We start from the raw sequence: 24,192 nt of genomic DNA, 5'->3' as shown, positions 1-24,192 counted from the left end.
GTGGTGTCTGTCGGGGCGGCCGCCGCGTGAGGCGCAGCGGGGTTTTGACAGCGTTATTCTTAAAGTTCTGCCTCTTCTTTGTGTGTGTTGTTTTGCTTTTATAGACACCGGGATTACATAACTGCCTACGGAGAGAGCAGCTGCAAGATTACACGATGCAGATTAGAGATTACGTTGATTCAGCAGATTGTCCCGTGCATGTCTGAGAAAGATTACACCAGCAGAGTTAAGAATACCCATTTGCTGTGGTAAGCTGTGGTTTAAGTAGAACAAATTAACTCAATACAAAATTAAATGCAAAAAAAGGAAGTAAAAAAAAAACCCCAAGGTTAAGAACGTGCTTTAAATGGACAGAATTTAAAAAAAAAGAGATTGAAATTCAAGTTTTAACAGTTCTCTCATATGCTGAGCTGCTGTGGCAGCTGGCGTTGGCAGCAATCGGTTATTACTGTCTGGATGATGTTTAGCTTAAAAAAAATCAAAATCAGTATTATGAAGACTAGTTACATTAGCTTCCTGATGACTACCTTGGAAAAGTAAATATCTAAACTCTTATGACAGATATCTTTTAGTATCTCAAAATTATTTAAGTGATACTGGTCTATTTTATTAAATGTCCATGTGCTAAACTGTCTCCTTGTATGCCAGTTCGTAATATGGATTTTTTGAGTTCTGATTTTTGAATCTGAGATTACTGACATTTGAGAGCTGACATTCTGATGGACACTATATCTACCACTGAGATACGAATAAAAATTAATCACTCAGTGAGAACCTTTAAGTTGTATTACATTTCAGTTGATTTCTTAGAGAGTTTAGGGATGAAACTTGGGAGCGAAAGTGCCATAGAAGAAATCAGTAAACACACAGAATGAAAGAATAGTGTTGTGGGGTTTTTTTTTCCAAGCTTGATAGTGTTTTTTTTAATGCAAATGTCTTCTAAAATTTATTAACCCCACACACACATAAGCACACAGAAGCTTGAGACTGGAATCTCTATCTCAAAATTACAAATATGTAGTATGACTACAAGCAGATACATTTGACAGAAGCCTCAACTGAAATGCAGCTTTGCCAGCTTCTGTAGGAATATCTCATACAGTAGAACTGGGGTTTTAGATAGGAATTTGCAGTTGGTTGCAAACTACTTAGGAAATTTTAGGAATGGAAAGTTTTCCCTTAAATTTACTGTAATGTCTCAAATTGTGATTTCAACCTCATGACAACAGTTTTACTAGCTGTTTTAGTATATAATTAATCCTAGACATACTAGAGTGGGTAAAATCAAAATGTAAACCTAAAGTTTTTCTGTAGGCATTCCTAAGACAAGAGGACTCAGTCATTTGTTGTCATTTCAGAAAACTGCAATAGAAAGAATTTTGAACAACTGTATTCAAAAAATTCACCTGTCAATCACAAGCATGTTGAGACTTGTGAGCTATTTGGCATCTGTCTTCGCTTCTGTCTTTTGTTAAGTGTGGCTATCCCATCTTAAAAGAAACTTTCAGTGTATACATTTGAGTAACACATTGTCCTTACACAAATTTGTTGTAATACCTCATCTTGAATTCTTCCTTATTGAGATCTCCATTTGTTTCAGGCAGTTTGGTGGATTTTTTCTGACGCCTGATGATTTTCTGTGCTAAAATCAGTTATGAGCTTCATATGGTAAGGGTATTAGAAGTTATCACCTAGATAACAAAATAAACAGACTCCTGTTAACAAGACTTCAGGACAGTTCCTGGCTCTTGGAGAAAATAAGAGGTGCAGACTACTAACTGCTTGATAGATATCAAGGACACATCTCAGAAGGAAATTTATGTTTAATTAGCCTACTAAGCAGATAGTGCAATTTTTTAAATTTTTTCCCTTCAGTGTTTTCACAACACAAATATTTGAGCTCAGTATTGGGGCAGAATGAGATTTCACCTCTTTTGGATTTTAAAAAAGAATACATAATGCAGTAAAATCCCATTCTTGAAGACAGCTCTAAGGTGCAACTTAATCTAAATGAACAAACAATGTATATTTGAAATAGCCATGTGACTGAAATGATCTTTAATTTGGGAGGGAGTTTATATAGAGATTAATTTTAAGAACGTTTGGATAAAACAAAACCCAAATCATTATTCAGTGCTTTCTTTTTATCTGCCTGTGCTCATTAAGATTTCCAGTTACCATGTTTTGGGGATACTGCATCTCATGGATGCTTAGAACAGTTAGCCATTAAAAGTACACAAAAATAAGTGGCAATAAGGATTCTGTTTTAAGTATATGGGGAGTAAAGCACACAGGTTCATTTAAAGACAAATCTAATGAGTTCAGAAGACTTGTTCCAGCCAGCCTCCAGTATGGCCAGATATCAGCACATATTTTTGCTGAAGAGCTGAACCCATTGCAGTTTCGTGTCCGAGCGCTCAATTTGCCCAGAAATCCAATAGCAGTTCTCAAAAAAGAAAAAAACGTATTCTTTCCCCTAGTGTTTTAGTGCCCAAGAAGCACGAGAGTGTATGAATTTTCTTGCATGGCTCACTTCCATCTGTGGTTTCTCTGCTACAGAATAGGAACCCAATATTTCCATCACATTTGCAGCGTTCAGCGCGACACACACATACGCATAGAGTTCATGCTTCATTCAGCAAAGTACTTGAACATGCTTTAACTTAGTGATTTAGGATATGGTTAACTCTAAAAATGTGATTTAAATCCTTTCCTAAACTGAAGCCCTTGTTAACGGATTCAGACTACGAAAATAAAGATACCCAGGACTTTCAAGTAATTGAAGAGGCTGAAATAGTATCAGTATGTATCAGTATACATAGGTGACCTAACTTTAATGTGTAAACTGTAATCTTTCAAAGAATGTATTGTTATTATTAACATCGGTTTAGATGACAAAGATGTGGGGAAAAGGGTAGAACTGATCTGAAGTTTTTTCAACAAGCTGGCACAGAGTGAAATAGGCTATATTTTAAATTTCAGATTAAAATACTCTAACTTGATACACAAAGTAATCTTTCATGAACACCCAAGATGCATGCAAGATAAACATTTCAGCATTCGTGGAATTGGATTCTTAGTTTCTGTAAGCATAGGCTATAGCTGTGTCTTAAAAGAAGACACTGAGTTTGGAAAGTGCTAGGTAGATGCACAAATGATCTCTTGTGTTTCTAGTACTGGTTCAGTGCACAGATAGATGTAAGCAAGTTAGAATCGAGTTTAGCAACAATTTCTGCTATAGCATTTCATTTTCAATATATCAGCTTACTTTTTTAATTAGAGAGTCCAATTTATTCTTTTTAGGACACAGATACATACTTAAATTTCTGTTCAGAGTGCAACAAACACCCAAGAGAAAAACATTTACATGTAAATACATGACTACCTAATGATTTACTTTTCAGTCTTTAAAAAAAAGTCACAACTATGAATGCTGTCAGCAACACCTCTTTTGAAAGTGATCTTTAGAGCCAAATTGTGATAGTTATCAGAACTTAAAGAATAGAATTATGCATACACACATACATCCTTTTGGATTGTTTAGGAAGTATTTTCACCCCCTTCCTTCGCCACCCTGTTTCCTTGAATATGCAAGCAACAAAGTTTGCAAATAAACAGTTAGTAGTCCCATAGCCACCTTCAAACTGTCTTGTTCTCTGCAGTCAGCTTATAAACAGTTTGTAGTACATGTAACAATTAGTCCTAGTCCAAACAGCTGATGAGGTGCATAGCACATCCATTTAACACACTGATGCAGTAGCAAACTGTCAGCTTCCTCTAAGGAATTTTCTGCTGGATCATTGGATTTAAGCATCTCCTGAAAAAGTTTGACTTATACCAGTAGCAGCACCAGAAGGATAGTGAGATGCATACTGACAATAAGATGAAGGAAAGGAGATGCGAGATCTCCTTTTTGCAGTAGCAAAATCAAGTTATTTTGTCTGTTCAAGGACCCATATCCTAATTAAATCTGGAAAAGAGGCTAGTCTGAAATTTAGGTTATATATCCTATTTATATTTTCTGTTACGAGAGCTATTGGATATTATACAACTTTGTGGCACATTCTGAGAAAAAGGAAAGTAAATTAAAAAGGACTGCTTACTCCAGTAAAATACAAATTTAAATCAGATTTTTGACTGCTGCATATTATATTTTTATGATGCAATTTATATATATACTACATTATGTGAATGTTTTGAATTCAGCAATAAATTGTAGTACTGGTAACCCTAGAAAAATATGCAAGTGATTCTGTGATCATAACGTGGTGTTACCCTACTCTGTACTTGGCCTCTGTACGCATGTTTGTCTTTGTTGTAACCTCACCCACATTGCACTATATGTAAATTCGAAGCCTATTTAACAGCATGTATAGAATCCAGACCTTGACTGCTAAAAATAACCATCTCCAGGATGATTTATGTCTTTTAAAAACAGGATTTTAGTTCTGAAGTGAATCATGTGGGTTTCTGTCTTTGTGCCACATGTTATGTTAATTGTACTTGGTTGTGTACACAAAGTAAGCAAAGTTGCGTATCTGTGAGGCAGCCCAAGAGGACAGCCTTTGGGTGGGGACCTTGCAGTGTCACAGGGAACTGCCATTTCAGATTTTCTTGTATGGACAGGGCACTTAAAGAGCTAGAGAAGCCATTTGAGGTCCCATGAAAAACAGAACTGTCTGCTTATACAGTAAGTACAAATGCATTATACCTTTTGAAACGGGCCTCTACAGAAAGTTGCCTTTCTACTACTAAAAGCTGAAGTACAGGCAATTATTTCTGGTAAAGTTGATAATTTATTTTATTTGATCACTTAATGGGAAAATATCTTTCTTCCAATATAGGACAGTTTGCTTAAATACTTACTTTATGTACACTTTAAAGTATAATTAAGAAAAAAAGAGCAAACATTAAAAAATAAGATCTATCACGTTAGGCTTGTTCAGTAACCTATTTGGTATGGTAAACCTTCACTATACCTTACAAGAAAACAGAATATAGCAACGTTAGATGTTTATAGAGTTGGCACATCTACAGAATAAGCTTCTTTTTAGCAATGTCAAGTGAAGATTGGTTTCTGTCCAGGCAAGGAGTTTCTATTCCATATTTTAAAAATAATTGTACAAGTCTTGACCTTGCTGAATTCATCCAGACATGAGAAACACTCAAGTGAAACACACACATTCTCTATGAGAAATTACAAATTGGGAAGTTCTTGTTGTGAAATGCAAGAATTCCACCACCAGGATCTTACCTGACTGATTATCAGTCTGAGGACCGGTTCAATTGTATGCACTGACTTTCAAGGTACAAATGTCAATTTAATTTGCTAGCCAGAAACAGTAATTTAGGTTGGCTGAAAGCATCAGGTATTACAATTCTGAATAAGCATGGCAGTTTGAAAAAAGTATTCATTGTTTAAACATGCTTTAGTGTGAATTTGGTTTTACTCTGTAGTACTGCCTTTAGGAGCTCACTGAACTTGACAGCAGACTTGAATGTTTGCCATTAACTGTGAATTAATGGAACTTGCATATAATATAACAGTATATTACTGTCAAAGTACAACAAATGTCTTAGCAGCGACACTGAAAGATGCATTCCAATAGCTATTTCTTCAGGGAAAAAAGTTACTGGGATTAAAAATGACATGCTAAATTTACATGTTTGTCTTTAGGTGCTGTTTTAGAAGAATAGCCTCTGACCAAGAATAAAAATTGTTGTTGGAATAATATGCGAACAGGTAATTTCTTCCAAGTCTTTACTTGGATGTGTATACATACATAATTAGAATTCATTAAAATTGCATTGATCTTGACAGCTGCCATTGGGATTGTCACAACTGCTCCATAGGGCTGTCTTCACTTACTAGTCAGCAAACTAGAGTTCACCAGTCAGTGGTGCAAATTCTCTTAAGGAGATGTTTCCTTTGATCAGTCCTAATATGTCACAGTTCTCTATTGATCAGCATACAGTCCAAAGTTGCCTGTAAGTGAGGAAGCATGCATCAACCCCTTTATCTTCTGTCAACATTTCCCACTCCTCCCCCTTCCCTTTTTTCTTTTAGCAGACTTCAGGATTAGACAGTCTGTAGTATTTTAGCCTCTGGACTAGGCAAGACAGCTGAGTCAACATGTGGATTATCAAGGCTGGCTTGGTTCTTTGGGGGTTAAGGTGGTGTCGAGCCTTTATTTGTTTTTCTTTTTAATAGATAGGACAGTCAGGTTACAAAAGTTTAAATGCAAACAGACAAGATAGTTTAGGGACAGGTTTTCATGCATGTCCTCAAAAAGAGTAACTGAGGGTCAGTGTATTTAGAGGCTGCTATTAAAAAACTCTGCCAGTTTTAAGTATTCACAGTCTAGCGTTAGAAAGAACAATCTTGTTTCATTCCTCTTCACTTCTCCTCCCACCAAAAGCCGACTTTTTAAAAAAGTAACTTTTGTGTCCTACTTCTCTTTATTTAATCTCTCACATAGAAGGATATATCAAAATACATATATATACACGTTATGTAGAACATATGTTGATAGAGTTTCTACAGTTGTATTAATTGAAAAGCTAAATCTTTCGTATTTTTTTTTAATTGCCCATCGTCACTTGACTTGTTAACTTTTCCATCTTGATTATGGCAGTCTGAATATAGTATACATTTGACTTTCAAAGCATACAATTTGCATTTTTAGGTTAATATAATGTATTGACTTACTTCATGAAAAATCATAACACATTCACCGATGCTAATGTAATTGGGTTTTGGCTTGTACTGAACCCCTTCTGATTCTCCAGTATACTCTTTTGCATCATTGACTATAAATTTAAAGGGATAAACTGTTGCTTTCATACTTTCCTGTCTATAAATACAGAGCTGTAGCTTTCAAATTTGATCCGAACTACTGCATTTCAGTAAAGTGGGTATGGAATACAATAATACATATTTTTGTATTGTAGCAAAACCCACTACTACCAGTAATTGATTTTTTTTTTTTGTATTAGAGCATCCTGAATTTTCTTTTATTCTCTTTCATAATTCTGTCATCTACTTTATACTGTATTACTCTGGTACTTTCAATAAGTAGTTGCAAAGTATTAATACACAAAATAGAATTAATGAAAAGCACAATTGGATGGAAAATGGGGCACCTGATCTACATGGACATAGAGGTTTCTTCAAATATCTCATTACTGGTAAAATTAAGGTTACCATTTTTCGCTTAGCACTGGAAAGAAGTCTAGCTCTAGAAAGAAATAGCCTATAGTGACATTGTCTGTAATTACAATCAAAAAGGTTTTGAAGGCTTCCTAGGCACTTTTTGTTCTCTCTCTCCACCTCTCTCACTTTTCCCTAATAGGCCTAAGACAGAGTGCCTGAGGTATTTTGCCAGAACAGAAATGTCTATTTGGACTGCAGAGCTGGTCCTTAATACACAGATCACACCGTAACAGTGAGGGAATCATTCTCCCAAATGTTCTGAGACATGAATGACTTGAGGCATTTCGTTTTCTTCAGTACTCTACCACTATGCCAGTGTGAGACAGGCCTATTTCTGCATAAAGATGAAGAAAAGAAATAGAACCATAAGGCAGGATTTTAAGGAGATTAACAAGTTCTCATTAATTCTCATGAGAATTTCTTTGAAGGCTTTCCACGAGCTGTCTAAAGGGATTTTTCTGTGGGGCCCACCTTCCATCATCTCGCTTTTCCATCTGGTGGAATTTCAAGAACACTTAACTCCCTCAGATGCTTAATAGAGTTGAGAGCAGGTCAAAGTTGAGAGTTTTACTTTTTCTCTCTTGATTCTTATAATTGTGTAGATATCCTGATACAATGTTCATGTATTCAATATCCTCTCTTCATTTAAGGAAGGATGTAGCCTTCAATTTAATTACACTGTCACAGAAGTTCCACTGTTATGTTTGAATAGACTAAAATAATTCATAGTTCTGGTTTAAGAACCTGCTTGCTTTTTTTCTGTTACCATTTTATTCCTATTGCAATTGTACCGTTACCCATGCAAAATAATTTTAAAAGTCTTTTAATAGTGAACTTGCAGTAAACGAATTGCCAGTAGACAAGCACAGAAAGCTTCAGAGTTAAAATAAATTTGCAATTAACTTCTAACAAGGTAGGGCAGAACACACATTTCTGTTAGGCCACATCCTGAGCCAATGCAACAAGATCAAATATGAACAATCTTTCCAGCCTTACCTCTCCCCTCCTCCAGCTCCCTAATATATCTGCACACATGCACGAAGGTCTAGTTACCATTTGGATGCTGGCACTTTGATAACATGAAACTGAATTCCTGTTGAGCTCTGCAGTATAACTGCCTTCGTCTTAAAATAATATAAGGACTTTACTCACACTCCTACGTCAATATGCCATCAGAAATGGAAGCATGTATGAAAAGATGGGAGAGTGGAATTACTAGAGATGGTCTAGAGGATAGCAGGATGCACGATGTTCTTGTTGCACAGGGTTAGAAGTAGCTAAGCTTTCCTGCTACTCTTAGAAAAGTCAGGTATATTTTATACGCAAAGCTGTAGAAGGTCCCTCTAGGGTAGAATGTCTTACGGCCACACTTCCTCACTTTTTTCTGCAGGAATAAAGGGGAACCCTAACTCTTTTTCCTGAAGGACAAATAAGAAAATTGAAATCCTGATTCCTCTTAAACAACACTATATTTTGTATAGAACGTCTTCTATACATAAATAGCGAGACAGCAGAATTCTTATTTTCAGAACTGGGAGAAATAACAGCAAACACCACCTAAAGTGTGAGGTAACACATGATTCTCACGCTTGTGATGTCAGAAGATTGCTGTATTTTTCTTTTGATTGAGATATTGTGGTTTCATAAGATTGAAGAAATATATATAAAATGAGTTACTGATGCATTAAATGTATCATAAATATATGCAGTCCAACTTCCAAATTTAGACTGCTTTCAAAAAGAGTGAAATGGTACAGTGAAATGATATTCTATCTAAGCATAAAATGGACAACTGCTGCTACGAGTGCCAACATTAGTATCCTCTATTTTGGGTTTTATTAGAATGCCTAATTGTGTTTAAAACACTAACAATTCATATAAGAAGCCTATTGAGTTAGAAAAAAGCCTTTTTGAGATCTGTGAAAATTACATTGTACCAGGCAGTCTTCTACATAAGTGACACTTCATAGGCTAGCTCCTCCATTGGTTGTTAAAAATTGGGGTGGGAAAACCTGGTGGTATCCAACTGCGCTATGATTCAGCTCCTAATACAGCTTGAAGCAGTCTCAGAATGTCCTGGTCCACACCTGAGACTATTCTCGGTTTATCTGTACTGACTCCGGTTCTCTCACAGAAGCTAGTTAAGCTAAAGATAGTTTGCGCCACTGGAACAGGACAAACCAGACTTCATACAGGTCGTCCTGTGAATCGCTGTACGCAGTACCGTTTGTGGTCATGAAAGGCAAGTGAAGTAACGGAGAACTCAAAAGTTTCTCTCGCTGCAAGAGAAATCTTGCATTTATTCATATAATTTAGGTGCTTTACATCTGATGTGGTGATAAATTTGTGATCTTTTTGCATATTGTTACATGAAACAATTCTGCAAGATAGATAGTGCTATCTGTTGCTGGCCTGGAAGGCAAGACTGATAACCTTATTTGTTCATAGGGTGGTTTTGTTTGTGTGTGGTGGTTTGTTTTGGTGGGGGTTTTTTTGGTTTGGTTTGGTTTTGGTTTTTTTAAGGAAGCCACCCACAGTCCCCAAAAGTATAATTAAGATCTCCTTTTATTGATAAAAATACAGAAGTCTCTATTTTTCTCTGTGTTTGTTTTGGTCTTATTTTTAAGATCATGAAGAACTCTGTGGCACCAGTTATGGATCTTTTTGTCTAAATGGAGGGATTTGTTATATGATTCCTACTGTATCCAGTCCATTCTGCAGGTCAGTGAAACTAAAGCTTGTGTGTTTAAGTATTGGACAGTAGCTGTCTAAAACTATTTCTCCATTTTGCTTCTTTAAGAAATTACCGTTAAAATGTTTTATAAAAGAAAATACCTATTACCTATGGCTGTTCCAAATTCAGTAATTCATGCTCAGATTACTTATCTATCCTGCAGAGACATGACAATATGAGAAAAATAAATGTGTATACTTGGTGTATACTTGTTTGACAGGTGCAACAATACTCAGTTACATGTGCATTCAGGATGATATCTATATTTAGAGCCATATTTCCTCTCCTCATTACAATACAGAAAGGAACAAAATACCCTTTGCCTCATGGAGTATAGACTGTAGGAGAGGCATTCAGAAAGGCAAAGTACATTCCCAGTTTTTCTTCCAGATGAATCGTATTGCAAAAAATCTTATAACATAAAATGGTCTGACCTGAACAAAATGAAGAGGCGCAAAAAGGAATATAATCTTTTAAGGGGAAAAAAAGAACATAATTCAAGACTTACTATGTTCTCTGAATCTCACTGAAATACTCAAAGGGCAGCTTTACAGTGACAGCCAAAGACCACTTGATAAAGAAACATCAAGGCAGCAAATATAGATACTTCTTACACCATTTGTTTATGGGACCATTCTTCTTTTTGAAGCCCGTGTAGCACACTGGAAAAGAAGCACTTCCTATTTTTGCACGTGGATACATTTCCTGCATAAATACAGCCCTATCCTTTTATTTTCTCATTTAGATGCCTAATTAAAGTATTTCTTTCTTTTGTTTGGGACAACTCAATTTAAACATTTAAACTCAAGCATGTAAACTCATCTCGTGGATGAGGACAGAAGAGGAAGTTTTGTGGTAAATGCTCATTGAAAAATATACACAGCATATCACTGTCATTAAGCGTATTGTCCAATGTCATCCAATGAATCAGATCCAGAAGTGAGGATAAGGCTTGGAAGTGCTGTATGATGATGATTTATTCTAACTGCTAAACCTTGCAAGCTTATGCAATGTAAAATGAATACTACACACACACAAAAAGTGTAGTTGAAAATGTTGAAATATGCGTTGTTTTTTTCTAGAAGGAATCCCATATTATTGATATTAAAATACTTAAATGAAAAAAGAATGCTGAGACTAGACAGCATCAGTTACCCAATTTCAAAGCACCCTCTCAACTATTGCTAGACTCTGTAATGAGGAAGGGGTATTTGATGCAATAACTGTAAATATGAAGTAACAAATACTCAGAACAATTCATTCTTCAGGAGCACAAGTTAGTCAGCATAGATAATTTCCACTTTAAAAGGGCTCCAAATGAATTCATTTGTAATTCAGGTACTAGAGGATTTTATAATCTGCTGAAGCAGAAAAGTAACATCTTAAGAGCATTTCTGTTACACTCAGGCAATCTTACTGCATTTAAATTATCAAGTATTTTTCTTCTGTATCTAGTGGTTGATTATGAAGATATATGGGTTTAAATAGAAGCATTCTATTTAAGCGTGTCCTCATTCTAAGCATGTTCCTTAATCAGTCAGAGAAGGCTAATTATAGATGAGAAAGGTTTTGTTTACACACAGATATCTTAGTAATCAGCAGTGATGTGAATAGAAACAACAGAATAAATGCATCACTCTTCTGCAGAATTCAGAAAAATATTCGGTGCTTTGGAACTTCAAGACTGGCATCATCACACAGTTGCGCAAAGTTTCTTTGGTGCAGGTTTCTGCCAAATCCCACCTAAAGCTTCCAAGTGTTCTCAAACGATCATCTCCCACCAACAGAAAAATTGAATCAGTTTTAGAGTCAAAGACGGAATGATCGTTAGTACAGCATTGATGAAAAGGGGGAAATGGAGCAAGAACAGACTAACAAACTGTAAAAATACCTTAAAACACATTCGCCTTGACATGCTACTTATTTACACAAATGTGTTGTGCTAAACATAGTTAGTCCAGATTACCTGATGCAACATCACTGGAAGTAATTTCACAATGTAACTAGGAAAATTGCATCATTCTTTAGAAATACGTATTTTGTAGCATGCTAACAAATTAAGAGGCACTGTTTACTTTTGGAATTTCAGTTATTTTTACCATTCAGAAATGGATATATATGCAAGGTAGAGATTTAATAGAAACAAAACATTAGTTGACCCCCCTCTACTGTGCAACATTAGCAGATTTTAAATACAGCTGATGTGTGTTAAAACATGAAGTTGCTCAGCTGCCATCTTCCCTCATTCCTTTCCTAACAATGAGTTAATGTTCTCGGCAGCCAAAGGCGCACCTGTCACCACAAACAAGATGAGCTTCAAACCCAGGAATGCTCAAATGTACTAAACAAACATGCAGCAGAATGGAGAAGGATGGAAAAGCGTCTGCCTCAGGTGTATCATAAAACATGAGGCTGAAAGCTGCCTCAGCACCTGATGTGCAGCTGTCCCATAATCATTAATTAACGCAGTGCAGAATTAAGATTTTGTTGTCTGAGGGGAAGCTCTGGTATTTCCGTTGTCTTACGTGTGGCAGATTTCTGAGAGCCGCCTTTCTGTATTTCAGACAAAATACAGATAGTGTAAGACCACACTAACGCAGATCCTCTGCTTCTGAGGGCAGTACTCACAAATTAATAGTGAATGCTCTCCTTTTGAGGAAGGGATCATATTCTGCAGAGGGCAGTGCGTTCAGGCTAAGTACTGCAAAGGACGGAGGTAGACCTTAGAAATCTCCTGCCTGAAATTCTTGTTCATGGTTAAAGGATATCTCCTTTCCCCTTCATTTGCTTCTACCCTCATCCAATCCCTCCTCCACCTTTCCTATACTAATCCAGTAAATCCCATGCAAATTCCTTCTATCACTTTCTGTATACCCCATCCTTGCCTGGCTCTTTCTCTGAGATGGGTCCTTCATTCTCTTTTTCAAATGTCCCCACAAGTGATACACTTACTGTGCCGTAAGCCTTCAGAATATACACACTGCAAGTTGCCAGTGGAGGGCTTCCCACTCATCTGGGCTTTTCTTCTTTCTCTGCCTCCAAAACTATACTTTCACATACCCCAGGCTCTTCTGAAAACACAGTGTCCAATTAGTATTTTTCAATTCTGCTTTTAGCTTGAAAAGTAGGAATAAAAGTTAGAATACACACCAAAAGTATAGCAAAAAAAAAAAAGTCATTAATTAAGATTTATTTTTAATGGGACATAAGATAATGTTTCATTTTATATTTTATTTGTTTGAAAAGTATTAGTGATCAGAATGCCAGATCATTGCCAGATATGGTAAAGCTTGCCATATAAACACATAGCTAAGGGAGCTCCAGGGGAAAATAACCCATTCTTTCAACTTCTCTCCAGTAGTAGCGTGAGTTTTATTTTACTCTCTATGTATATGAATACAGCTTCACAGTAAGTTTTGAAACTCCTCTGAACACAAAACTTTTTAAAAAGCTGCTTAGGGCTTCCAACTAACTTTGCCATTGCTTATTCACTTTGGCTTTAAATTCTTTTTCATACTTTACTAGACACCCTTATAGTGTATGGATTAGGACAACTTTTAGGAGCCTGCAGACTAAAGATTATGGTGATTTTGAAGCTCTCAGCCATGTAATCTGAATTGCATTGGCAAGCAGATAATTTTTCAGCTGTCTTTTTCTGCTTAGAGCTTTGTATTTACATGGAAGTGATTTTTATACCAAGAAGCATCCAGATAAAGGAAGACTAAAGGAAAACTAAAGTCAAGACTCTCATAGTATAATACTAAGCAATGGGGGTCTGTGTGCATGTTTGACTCAAATCCTACTTCCATTTTTAAATTCTGTCAGTTACTTGCTTATGACACCCACCTTAGAGTCTGGAAGAGAAAGAAACCTTACCTTCTTACCTGAATCAGACAGGCAGTGGACCACTTGCACTGTCTCGTGATCTGCATCTGCAAATGAGATAGCAGTAATGCCTTGTGTTATTGGTGGGCTGTTACACTTATATTTTAGTTACTGATCAGATTGTAAAGGATCAATATAATTACAGATCCGCGGGTCATCTCCTGACATCTTATCCAATGCAGTCTATTTCCTTCCACCTTGTATTGATGCTGATATGGGTAGTTTTGATTAATATCCTATGGTGAAAGATTCTGTGGGTTTCTTTACATATATATTATGTTAGCGTTTTGTCTCCAGCACAGCTCCTATAGTAAGTTTGTATACAACAGTTAAGGCTGGCTCATCTCATCTGACAAGAGGTGTGGGCGTGTGTGCATGCATGTGCAGGCATCTAGGAAAGCAGAAATCTGGACACTATCTGAAAATGGGAGTTTCTAGTCTCACAGCTTTTTCTCAAACATTTGAAGGCTGTTGTCTTTCAACTCTGGTTGAGTTGGAAATTCTGATTTCTTAGAGGAAGAAAGACCTTTTTTTCCATTTTAAAAATCAACTTTGGAATGCTACATAGCAGGACCATTTAAAGCCAACAGTCAGCACGTGCTGAAACAGCAGGCTAAACAGCATGCAGGTGATGTGCAACAGCAATACCTGGCCTAGTGACCCCCCAGACTTAATTAGTGTAACTCCCTCTTAGTATAGCCTAGGAGTAGGCTTCTCGTTCATTCAAGAGCAGAAGCACAGTTGCCTGCCATATTAACAACTGCAAGTGTGTCATGCTTAACCTGTGCTCTACTTGTAGGCATCCATTACAAGCAACATAAACTATGAGTTGCTACTGACTTTTAAGGCTGTGTATAGTAAGACTGACTACCTCTAGGAGACACTATATAGATACCATCATAGCCCAGATGCTTGTTAAAGACTACTTTTCTGTTTTGCTTGCAGTCACTGTGTATGTAACTCCACTGAAATTATTAGAGCTCTGCTAATGCAACACGATAAGCAGATCTTCTGAGTGAGTTCCACTGCTAGTTATTGAAGTCTGCTTAGCTTCTTTCCCACCAATTTTAGGAAAGGACTTACAGTAGAAACCTTTCCCTCTCTTGGTTGTCTTAAAGCATCAGTTGCTTCTATATTTAACATCGTCCTTCACCTGTTTGTACAGCAGCACTGATGACTTCATAAAAGCTTGCGCAAGCCAATATTTGAACATTTGGATTTTCAGAAATGCCCTAACTGTAGCAGTGCCTGTTGGTAAGGTCACATTAGCTGTAATTTTGTTTATTTAAATGTAACCAAAAGATACCTCATCTCAATTTTCCTGTTTCTATGAAAATCTCCATCATTTTCAGCTTATATGACAGTATTTTCTACATCACAACATTCTCTAACCCTAGCCTTTTACCTAATCCTATATGCAACTCTCTTCAGATAGAAGGAGTCTTCTCTTCCTCCTGCTTCATTTTTCTCTCTAGGCTACTGACTTACTCCCTTTACACTCATTCTCTAGAACTTTTCCATGAGCCTTAGTTTGATGCCAAAACCTATTTATTTTTTTTCCTGTATGATTTTAGCCTTGCATTATTCTCCAGTTTTCATTGGTATTCAAGAATACTTCTATGAATTTTATATTCCATTTTCTATCCCTGTTATTCTATTCAGCTCTCCAAAGCATTTCTCTCCCACTTGCTAGAGAACAATGCCCCACTCAAACTACACTTCTGTTCTTAAAGTATTCTACAGTATTTCAGAAATAGGCCACTGAAATGCCACTATACTTACAGTAAATATCTGGAACATTATCTCAAGCAATCAGAGCAGACTGGCTACCCTTCCTTCTCCCAGCAGTCAAACATAGTAACTTTGAAAAGTCTCACACTGTCCTTAGTAAACGGTGGTTGTTTGATCAGTTGCACAGCTTTAATATATGATGATAATTGAATCTTTTTTTCTAGTGTCTAAATCTTCCATTTTATTTCCAAAGGCAAAGAATTAAAAGAAACGGTAGTAATTCTTTGTGCAATAGTTTAGACCAGTAGTACTGAAAACTACAATCCACAATCTACAGAAAGCAGTGCTGGGAGTCACATCAAGCATGCATGGCGGTATGCTCACAGTGATCCATTCGTCTTATTTAGATATGCTGGATATCTTTCTTTCTTGGCCGTTCTTCCCCACTCCGCCTTCTTATCCCTCATCTGAAATTATACCTTGCAGCTGCCAATGGCAGTTGAGAATTTCAAGTATGTTACGGAGTTCAGCCCATTTTTCTCAGCTGGAGCCTGAAATTGCTTATGTCACAGATTATTATGACTTCAGTGCTAGAAATAGCAAGAAGGAGCAAGATCTTTAGTAATACAAATAGAGAGAAGCAAATTTACATACATAAAAGATACATGCAGGATGTAGTTATTGAATGAAGTGCTTTCCGTTTTCTGTAATGCCATAAATTCCTTAAGAAAACTTAGCAGGATAAGTGCAAAATATAAGACAAATTAATATTAGTTTAGCTTCTTTGACTCAATATGAATTACTAAGCCATTCATTTTATTTATTTTTAATAAAATATCATACCATTTTACTATGGTAAAATACCATATTCATTTTAATCCCTTCTTCAGAAGAAGTTTTCAGAAGCTGAATACATAAAATAAGCATAGTAGAGAAGACTTTTAGCTAGGTCTCTCCAAGAGAGGGTCATTCACCAAGCATGTAACACGTTCTGGCGTGAATTATTACACTGCATAAACTGCTTTTGCAATTTAAGGTGTACTGTGTCTCAATGAATTCCCATTTCCTTGATCTATTCAGCTGACAGTACTAGCTCTTCAACAAAGAGAGCTAGAAAGTTACATGAAAGGGGGAAAAGAAAGCATGACTACTGTGTGAGAACCAGTGGGATGACACAGTTAACACTAAAGAGGTGGATTTAATTAGTTAAATCTGCCAGTGGGGGAGGCAGATTTAACTGCAAAGTACACCATTGTGAAGTATATTGTTAATCCAATGACCGTATTAAGAAAGATATGGTTTAATATATAAAAGCAGTATGGATCAGAATATAAACTTGATGCCCAACATGCCCAATTCCCTTTGTTCCAGAAATATGAGGTGAGCGGAAATTCCGTAAGAAAACTTGCTGTAAAGCAAATATAAACCTTGATTTATGCCATAACAAGTTCTCTCCCCACTTAAGACCAAAAGAAGCCTTTGTGCTTTTCATATTAGATGACAAGTCACCATCTAATCCAAATAAAACTTGGTTTCCCAGGTGTATTGAGAATTACACAGGAGCCCGTTGTGAGGAAGTTTTGCTGCCTAGCATCAAGTCCCAAACAAAAGGTGACCTGTTTGCAGCTTTCTTGGCTTCACTTCTTCTTCTAGGAGTTCTTGTAATTGGAGCATTCTACTTCCTTTGCAGGTAAAAGTGCTTCAGAGTGCTGAAGCTATTTAATCAAGTAGAAATTTCTTCGGGTAATCATGTACTAATTATTTGAATGTAAAAGTATGTGATGAATTATCCATAAGGTTTGTATGGTTATTCAGCATAATTAATGTGGATGTCTCAACTTGTTGCTTGTAATATTTTACTTACTGGCATGTAGTTTTCTCAATGTCTTTTATAAGCTATTACTTATAGTTGCTTTGTAAAAAATACATGTAGTACACCCATTTCTGAGAGATTTTACAGTCTACCTAGAGTTAGTGCTAACATTTTAAAACATTAGTCAACCCTTATGTTGTCCAAAGATTGAGAAGCAGAAGCAAATTACCAAAGTGCTAGGGATCAGAAACTGTTCCACTGCATTGAATTGGCAGCCAAACCAACTGGTGCCATTAGCTCCCAATTCCTTTACAGCTCCTGGTTTAAAAAGGAAAACTAAGGAAAGAATCAAATTCAAGAATAATCCCAGGTAGATGTTTATTAACTAACTAACATCTAGAGCAAATCAGAGGGCTAACTCATTTATCCAGGATGATCCATGTTTGAGTAGCATGAAAAAGTCAGTGCTAGACAGCAAGTGCCGCAGGTTTGGTTTTAGTAGCGTTTTAGGCATGTTAGGACTTCGAATGAAAACACATAAGCAGTTACTGGGATTAAGTCAACTATTTGATGCTGTACATATATCAGTACAGTATATCAGTACAGTTATACCAAAACCAAACTTACTCCCTGCATTTATGTACGCAAGTCAACCTATGTCCCCTCTTGTTTTTAGAGTGCAGCACTTTTTCTAAGAGCTCATTTTGTCATATACTGCTAATACGTATTTATGCCCTTATGAGGCAAGTTACTAGGCCCCTGTAATTCTTAGCCATCACAGACTTGCAGCCTCTTCCTATTACTCCTATGCTGCATTTCTCCTTGGTTACGATAACCTAATGTTCTTGCAATTCTGTTCTTTGCTCTCCCATAATCACATTGCCAAATCAACCTCTCTGATCAGTGTCTTTCAATGAGCGACCTTTGGAATAGCTGGTCTAGTTTTGCCTCAGCTGCTGTCATGGAAACCCATTGAATGCCAGTTTTTCCCATAGCTGAACGTATTTAGAAGAGATAGAAAGCATTTGATAAAACAGAGTTTGTATAAAAAAAAAAAACCCTTGTTGTAGAGGATACCCCCCACCTTAGCCATTTTAGTTAAATTAATCCTGTCTTAGCAGTGGGACGCCACAGCAGTTGTTCGCTAAAGAACATTTGCAGATTACTATAAAGTTATTAGAATAGAATACAGCTTTAACTAACTAAAGAAAAATTCATTCAAGTCTCATAGAGGTACGGAGAGTATTTCTTTAGAAGTAAAGCTTGTCTCTGAGAAGAGAAAAAAAGTCTTCAGAGAGCAGAGAATTCAGAGTAACCTGTTAAAAGATCCCTTGCCTCTTGCATACAGTAACATTAGGGAAGGCTGGAGACACGATCTACTGAGTTTTATGGTCAAAGAGCCTTGTATTGCAAAGTACAGAAGCTTAGAATAACAGCAATGACAGGTCTGTGCAAGTCTTTTATTAGACAGATGGAAGATGAACCTCAACTACTCTATTTCTTCATAGGAAATCATTTTACTCAAGTTTTACCTAACTGGCAGAACAAGTAGTAGGGCCTCTTTATTAGAAAAATAACAAGGGCAGCAACTCAGTCTTAACATAGTTGCCCTTGAACCTATCTTACATACCAGACTAGCTTGGGAAATCTCATAAAATCATGATCAACTTCTTCAGTGTAAAGAAAAGAACAGAACTGGCTAAAAATTGTCTTGTCTTACCTTTACACTTCAGAGACTGATGTAGCACAATCATCTTCTGCTAGAGAACTCATCTATAAAGGAAACACTTTACATCTAAAAGTCCTTATCTCTTGACTGAAGTGACCAACATATTAGAGGAGTCTCAAGTGGATACTTTAACCTACTCCCCTCTTTTCAGCTGTATAAACAAGGATTATTGCTAGCAGCTGTCATTAATATTTTTTCCCAAGATTTGATCTACCACCTGTATCATAACATTCTGGAAGAGGGTGGAACTGGGGCTTGTAAGGGTTAGCTGAGAGTTTGCGTCATCCTTCACTTGTCCTCTTGACAGGATATATGAAATTTAAAATGTTAAGAGAAACATTGTGCTATCAAGTTTCCACTATTACACTTTATTGACAAATATGTTTGATCCAGAATCAGAAAGCAGAGAGTTTTTTCCCCCATATTGTGTGTTAGTAAGCATTTCTGTAGCTCTTTCAGCAGAGGATTCTAGTGCGGTTTTAGTATAAACAGTAATGCAATCTGGAGGGACACAGAAGAGGAGATATTAATTGCAGTTTAGGATACAGAAACTGAATCCCTAAAATTATATGTCAAATCTTTCAGAATTTAGGAAATCAGTGCTCTATTTTCTTGTCCCTGTCATCACTTGTACCCCCCTTCCTTTCCAAGTTTTCTTCCTCTCGGGCTGCTTAGGGCAGATTTCAGGACCAGGCATGTGTGAGTGCATTTAATGCTCCCTACAAACAAATCCATTCAGCATGCAAGGGTGGAGAGAAAGGATTTCATTGCTCTACTTATAAAACCAAATCATAAGTAATGGCGAAAGTAACCCATGAAAGAAAAGGGCTGTATAGGAAAAGCTCTGGGTGAACAGTGGGAAATAATTCTCCTTTTATATTTAGCTGAGTCATCACATTTTTATCAGCCGAGGATTTATTTTTCTCCAATCTGCCAACAATCTGCTGTTAAGCTGATTTCATGCTGTATTTGATTACGTACTAGGCTTCATCAAGATGGTATGCTTTGGGAAAGCAAATGTACAAGGAGAAGGAGGAGAGAGAATCAAAGATAATGAAGAAACAGACAGTATTTGAAATGGCTAGAGGGCGAGAATGATAGAAGGAGGAGAGAGAATCAAAGATAATGAAGAAACAGTATTTGAAATGGCTAGAGGGTGAGAATGATGGAAAGTAGAACAAAATAAAGATAGAGGAAAGGAACTGAAGGTCTGAGTGAAAGGAACAGCAGAGAACGGAGGGAGGGAAGAGGGAGAGGTGGTCAAGGACTGCTGATGAAAAAAAAGCAGCTTAGAACTGGAAAAGATAAACAGTAGTCTAGGGTTAAACCTCCCACTGTTGCTGGAACCTGCTGAAGGAAAGGCTACCGTAGAGCTATCGTAGCGAGTCTCAAGGTTGATAGAATATAATTCTTTAGGTAGTAAAGTGAGTAGCTTTAATTTACTTTCTGAAAAAATTATGAGGAATGTTGTAGCAAAGACAAGACTATGCTTTTATGTCTCCTCAAAGATGAGTCTTGTAAAACAATTTTACATCATGTTGTAGGAATTTGTAAGAACAGTACTGTCCACACCCAAAATTAATGTGAAAACCAATTCAGTACATTAGCTTCCTGTTATTTTACCAAGTTTTCTCCAGGAATGTGTTGTTTCATAGGCAATAAACGTTGCTTCTCTGTCAAAGGGGGAATCCTGATCTTTAAAGAGCTTGCTCAGTTCTGTTTGCTACATTCCTGTAAAAGCTCAGCACATAAAACTGTTGCTATTTCTAACTGTTGGGATTCACTAGAAGATACGACAACATGCCAACAGTTGTATTTTAGCAAAGATAGTAAAATATTTACACTGTGAATGTAAAACTTATCCATATATATATATTAAATCAGAACTGGTTTTATAAGGGTGATTTGCTATTTAACAATGAAAAAATGTCTCGGATTGGAGTAGGCTTCTGTGCAGCTTTAGGCCCAGGAGCTGCATAACCTGTTGGCAGAGCAGAGAGTATGGAGGTAGAGCAAATCCAGATCTAGCCGCTCTCTGTCTTGAAACAAACACACACACCCCCCACCGATAAATGGTACTGATAAAGCCTATTGTTTTGACCTGGGGAAAACAGGAAAGTGTGCAAAAATCCTTGCTATTACATTGTTACTGGGGTAACAAATGGCATATTTTGCTACAAGCAATTCACCTGTCAGTACAGGTCCATCTGGCCTTCTTTCTCCAGAAACATATTGTACAAGGGTTGCTGGAAGAAGAATAAGAAAGGTAGCTGATTAGTATAGATTCCACATAAGCCAGCTTTTATTTAAAAACGATAGAGGCCTGAGTGCCACACACACAGCTTAGAGGAATAGAGAAAATCCTAGTGAAAATGTAACATAAATCTGCAATTCATTTCTGTGCTTTATTGTAAGTCCATGTTGAAATGCCAAATTACCTGTAAGATAAGTGTATATTGATGAACAGGAACTCAGCCAGCCAAAACAACAGGGTTTAGGAATAAAGCCATTTAAGCTGTCCAAGACAACAGACTTTGTGGAGGAGTTATATCACCACAGGACACAAACTGGACAGAAAGGAGAATAGCTCATGACTCTTCTCAAGAGAGCAGATGTCTAATTACTATTAAAAGAAAGGGAAAGAGACAGCAAGAGATCTGTTTCTCCTCAAGAAAGTGTGGAAAATACCACATTATTGATACTGCACTTCCAAATGTTAAGAGAGTTAATGATAAATTAAATAATTTTGTGGTATCTACTAATTGCTTAAATAAAGACCTGAGAAATCAGACAAACAGGAACATTAACTTCAGGAGAAAAGCCATGTAGTTCTGAGTGCTGTTTCTGCCTCTGATCTTTGTTCTTCTCCCTCAAATACACGCTTCTCAAAAATGTTGAGTATTAATTAGAAAGTAATTGCAGAAGATCCATGTAACTTCTTTCAGTGGAAGCATCATTCAGTTACTTTGTCTCTTCTCTGATAACTTTTTTCACTCTGTGTGGGTTTTTTTTCTCCCTGTTGTCTCTTTTTTGTTTCTGCTGGTCAGGAAAGCTTCCGTTCCAAGGACGAGTACTTCAGAGTGTGGTGCCAACCTGGTTGAGACTACAAGCAGCAATGGCTGCAACAGTGAGTACATTTAAAGTTAAATGATTTGACTCCATAAGGAAGGCAGGGGAGGAAGTTTTTTTTCATTGAAGGCATGTGTTTTGTTTCTTTTTCAGAAATAATAACAGAGTAAAGCATTAGAGTGGAAGAATGGTGGGAAAACAACATGCAGAGCAACCCTAAGAATACAGTAGTTGTAGAGGATGATGCGGTAAGCAAGATGAGAGAAGAAAGTAGACTGAAATAGGAGGCTTACTTATGTCTTGGAGAAGACTGTAACTAAGACAAAGAGAAATAGTTGCACTTATTAGAGTTTCTATGTATTTTTAAAGGTGTATCAAATTATACAGAAATCACTATAATCACTACAATTTATCATTGAATTTTGTGAGATTTTTCATGACAAGATACTGTTTTCAATAATGCACAGGTAGAAGCATGAGATAATTTTGGTTTTTACTGCATGGGAAATAGGAAATAATCTTTTTTTCACTGCACAGAGAATATGAGATAATCATAGGGGTTTTTAGCATGAGGTAATACTATGAATTTTTGATAGGATTGTCCTTTTTCACAGGATTGCCCCAGAGGAGTTGAGGACTGTCTTGATTCAATAGTTTCAAAATTTATACCTGTGATACATGTCCAGAATTTGGCTTGTTTCAGATACGCTTACCAGATGTAGGGGAAAAAAAAAGTACCTTTCTCCAGCTAATACTGGTTTGGTTTTTTTTTTTAATAGTAAGACAACATGAGGATGAGGTACCACTGCTAGTGTATTGGCCAGCTTCCTGGCACAAGATTTTAATTCAAATTAAAAGAAAATATTAAGAAAAGAGATTGGTAATGGTTAAAAGAAGTTTACTAGGCAGAGTATTTACCCTTTGTTTGGTATACGTCCCTAATATTAAGCAAGACACCTTCCTCAATGGTTTTATTTTTGTCTTGCTGCCTTCTGAAAATCTCACTACTGAGGGAGATTTAAACCTTACCTTACATTTTCCAGTTGATATTTCAGATACTAGAAGTCAGGAATTTTATTCATCAGGTCCATTCCTGACACAAAATATTATCCAGCCAGGTGTCTTGGCTGAACAAGTGCTGCCCTCGCTAAAGATTTATTTGTTTTATTCGTATAACCATTTGTTGATCACACCAACAGTATATTATATATCACTATCTGGTTCCGCACAGGATTCTCTTACTCAGACAAAGAGAGGCCAAATGACATGGTCTGTCTCTCTTTCTGCCTTGACAACACAAAGAGACTGTCTGGTTAGTCAGAGACATAGAAAATGTGAACTGAACAATTTTCTTTTCAACTCATTTCTAGCGCTGGAGGTTGAAACCAGCAAAAATCAGATATGTTTCCATAATGGCACATTACCTAGCAGCTCATTATGTGGGATTTATAAGGTTGTATTGAAGAGACAGTTAATTGAGAGAACTTCAGGAATTGAAAGGGGAGAAAATGCAGAACCCAGATTTCTTATCTCTGAAATAAAAAATCTTGAGGTGCATAAAAATATAGATGCAAAGAAAATGTTGAATAAGCTTCTATTCCTAGGGTGTCTACTACACGCTCTAGTGTCAGAAAAAATAGTGTGTATTTTGTATCAACGTAGACAAAAATACCGCGAGACAGAGAAGAAAAGACACGCTGTTACAGCGTATAAGGTAAGAAGTCAAAGAGAAAACCGTATTATAATAGCTACTAGAAAACAAAACAGAAAAATACATTACCTTCTGAGGACTCATGTCAGAGAAGTTAGAGTCCAAGTTAAAGCTCAGCATCTGAAGGGAGAATCTGAGGGCACCAAATCAAGTAGAGGACCTGATCCGGAGAAACTCCTGATCAAGTTATATAAAGCACTAAAAGATCACTTTCTCCCCAAATTAACCGATCTTACATGTTATTTTCTGGACTTCAAGCCTTTAGCAGATACTCTGAAGGAAGCTGATAATGCTGTTTTAAAGGCTA

General features: G+C 36.7%; 1 protein-coding gene across 1 annotated transcript; it reads left to right on the top strand.

Annotated features, from left to right (window-relative positions):
- Positions 1-132: 132 nt before the first annotated feature.
- Positions 133-22,961, top strand: NRG4 (neuregulin 4). The gene is made up of 6 exons (XM_009278828.2): positions 133-248; positions 5,678-5,743; positions 9,841-9,934; positions 17,104-17,253; positions 22,153-22,232; positions 22,328-22,961. Exons 2-6 carry the CDS (start codon positions 5,734-5,736, stop codon positions 22,342-22,344), a joined length of 351 nt encoding a protein of 116 aa, XP_009277103.1. The 5' UTR covers positions 133-248; positions 5,678-5,733; the 3' UTR covers positions 22,345-22,961.
- Positions 22,962-24,192: the final 1,231 nt, after the last annotated feature.

Source organism: Aptenodytes forsteri, unplaced genomic scaffold (assembly GCF_000699145.1).
Source record: "Aptenodytes forsteri isolate BGI_AS27 unplaced genomic scaffold, ASM69914v1 Scaffold258, whole genome shotgun sequence".
Taxonomy (NCBI): Eukaryota; Metazoa; Chordata; class Aves; order Sphenisciformes; family Spheniscidae; genus Aptenodytes; species Aptenodytes forsteri.
The sequence above is the reverse complement of the archived record's forward strand: the minus strand, read 5'-3'. Positions and strand labels throughout refer to the sequence as shown.

What these genes read in the sequence shown, in the direction of transcription:
- NRG4 (XM_009278828.2), top strand. An exon ending in GTATCCAGTCCATTCTGCAG is followed by an intron (nt 9,935 to 17,103) that starts GTCAGTGAAACT and finishes TTGGTTTCCCAG; the next exon opens with GTGTATTGAGAATTACACAG. An exon ending in GCATTCTACTTCCTTTGCAG is followed by an intron (nt 17,254 to 22,152) that starts GTAAAAGTGCTT and finishes TCTGCTGGTCAG; the next exon opens with GAAAGCTTCCGTTCCAAGGA.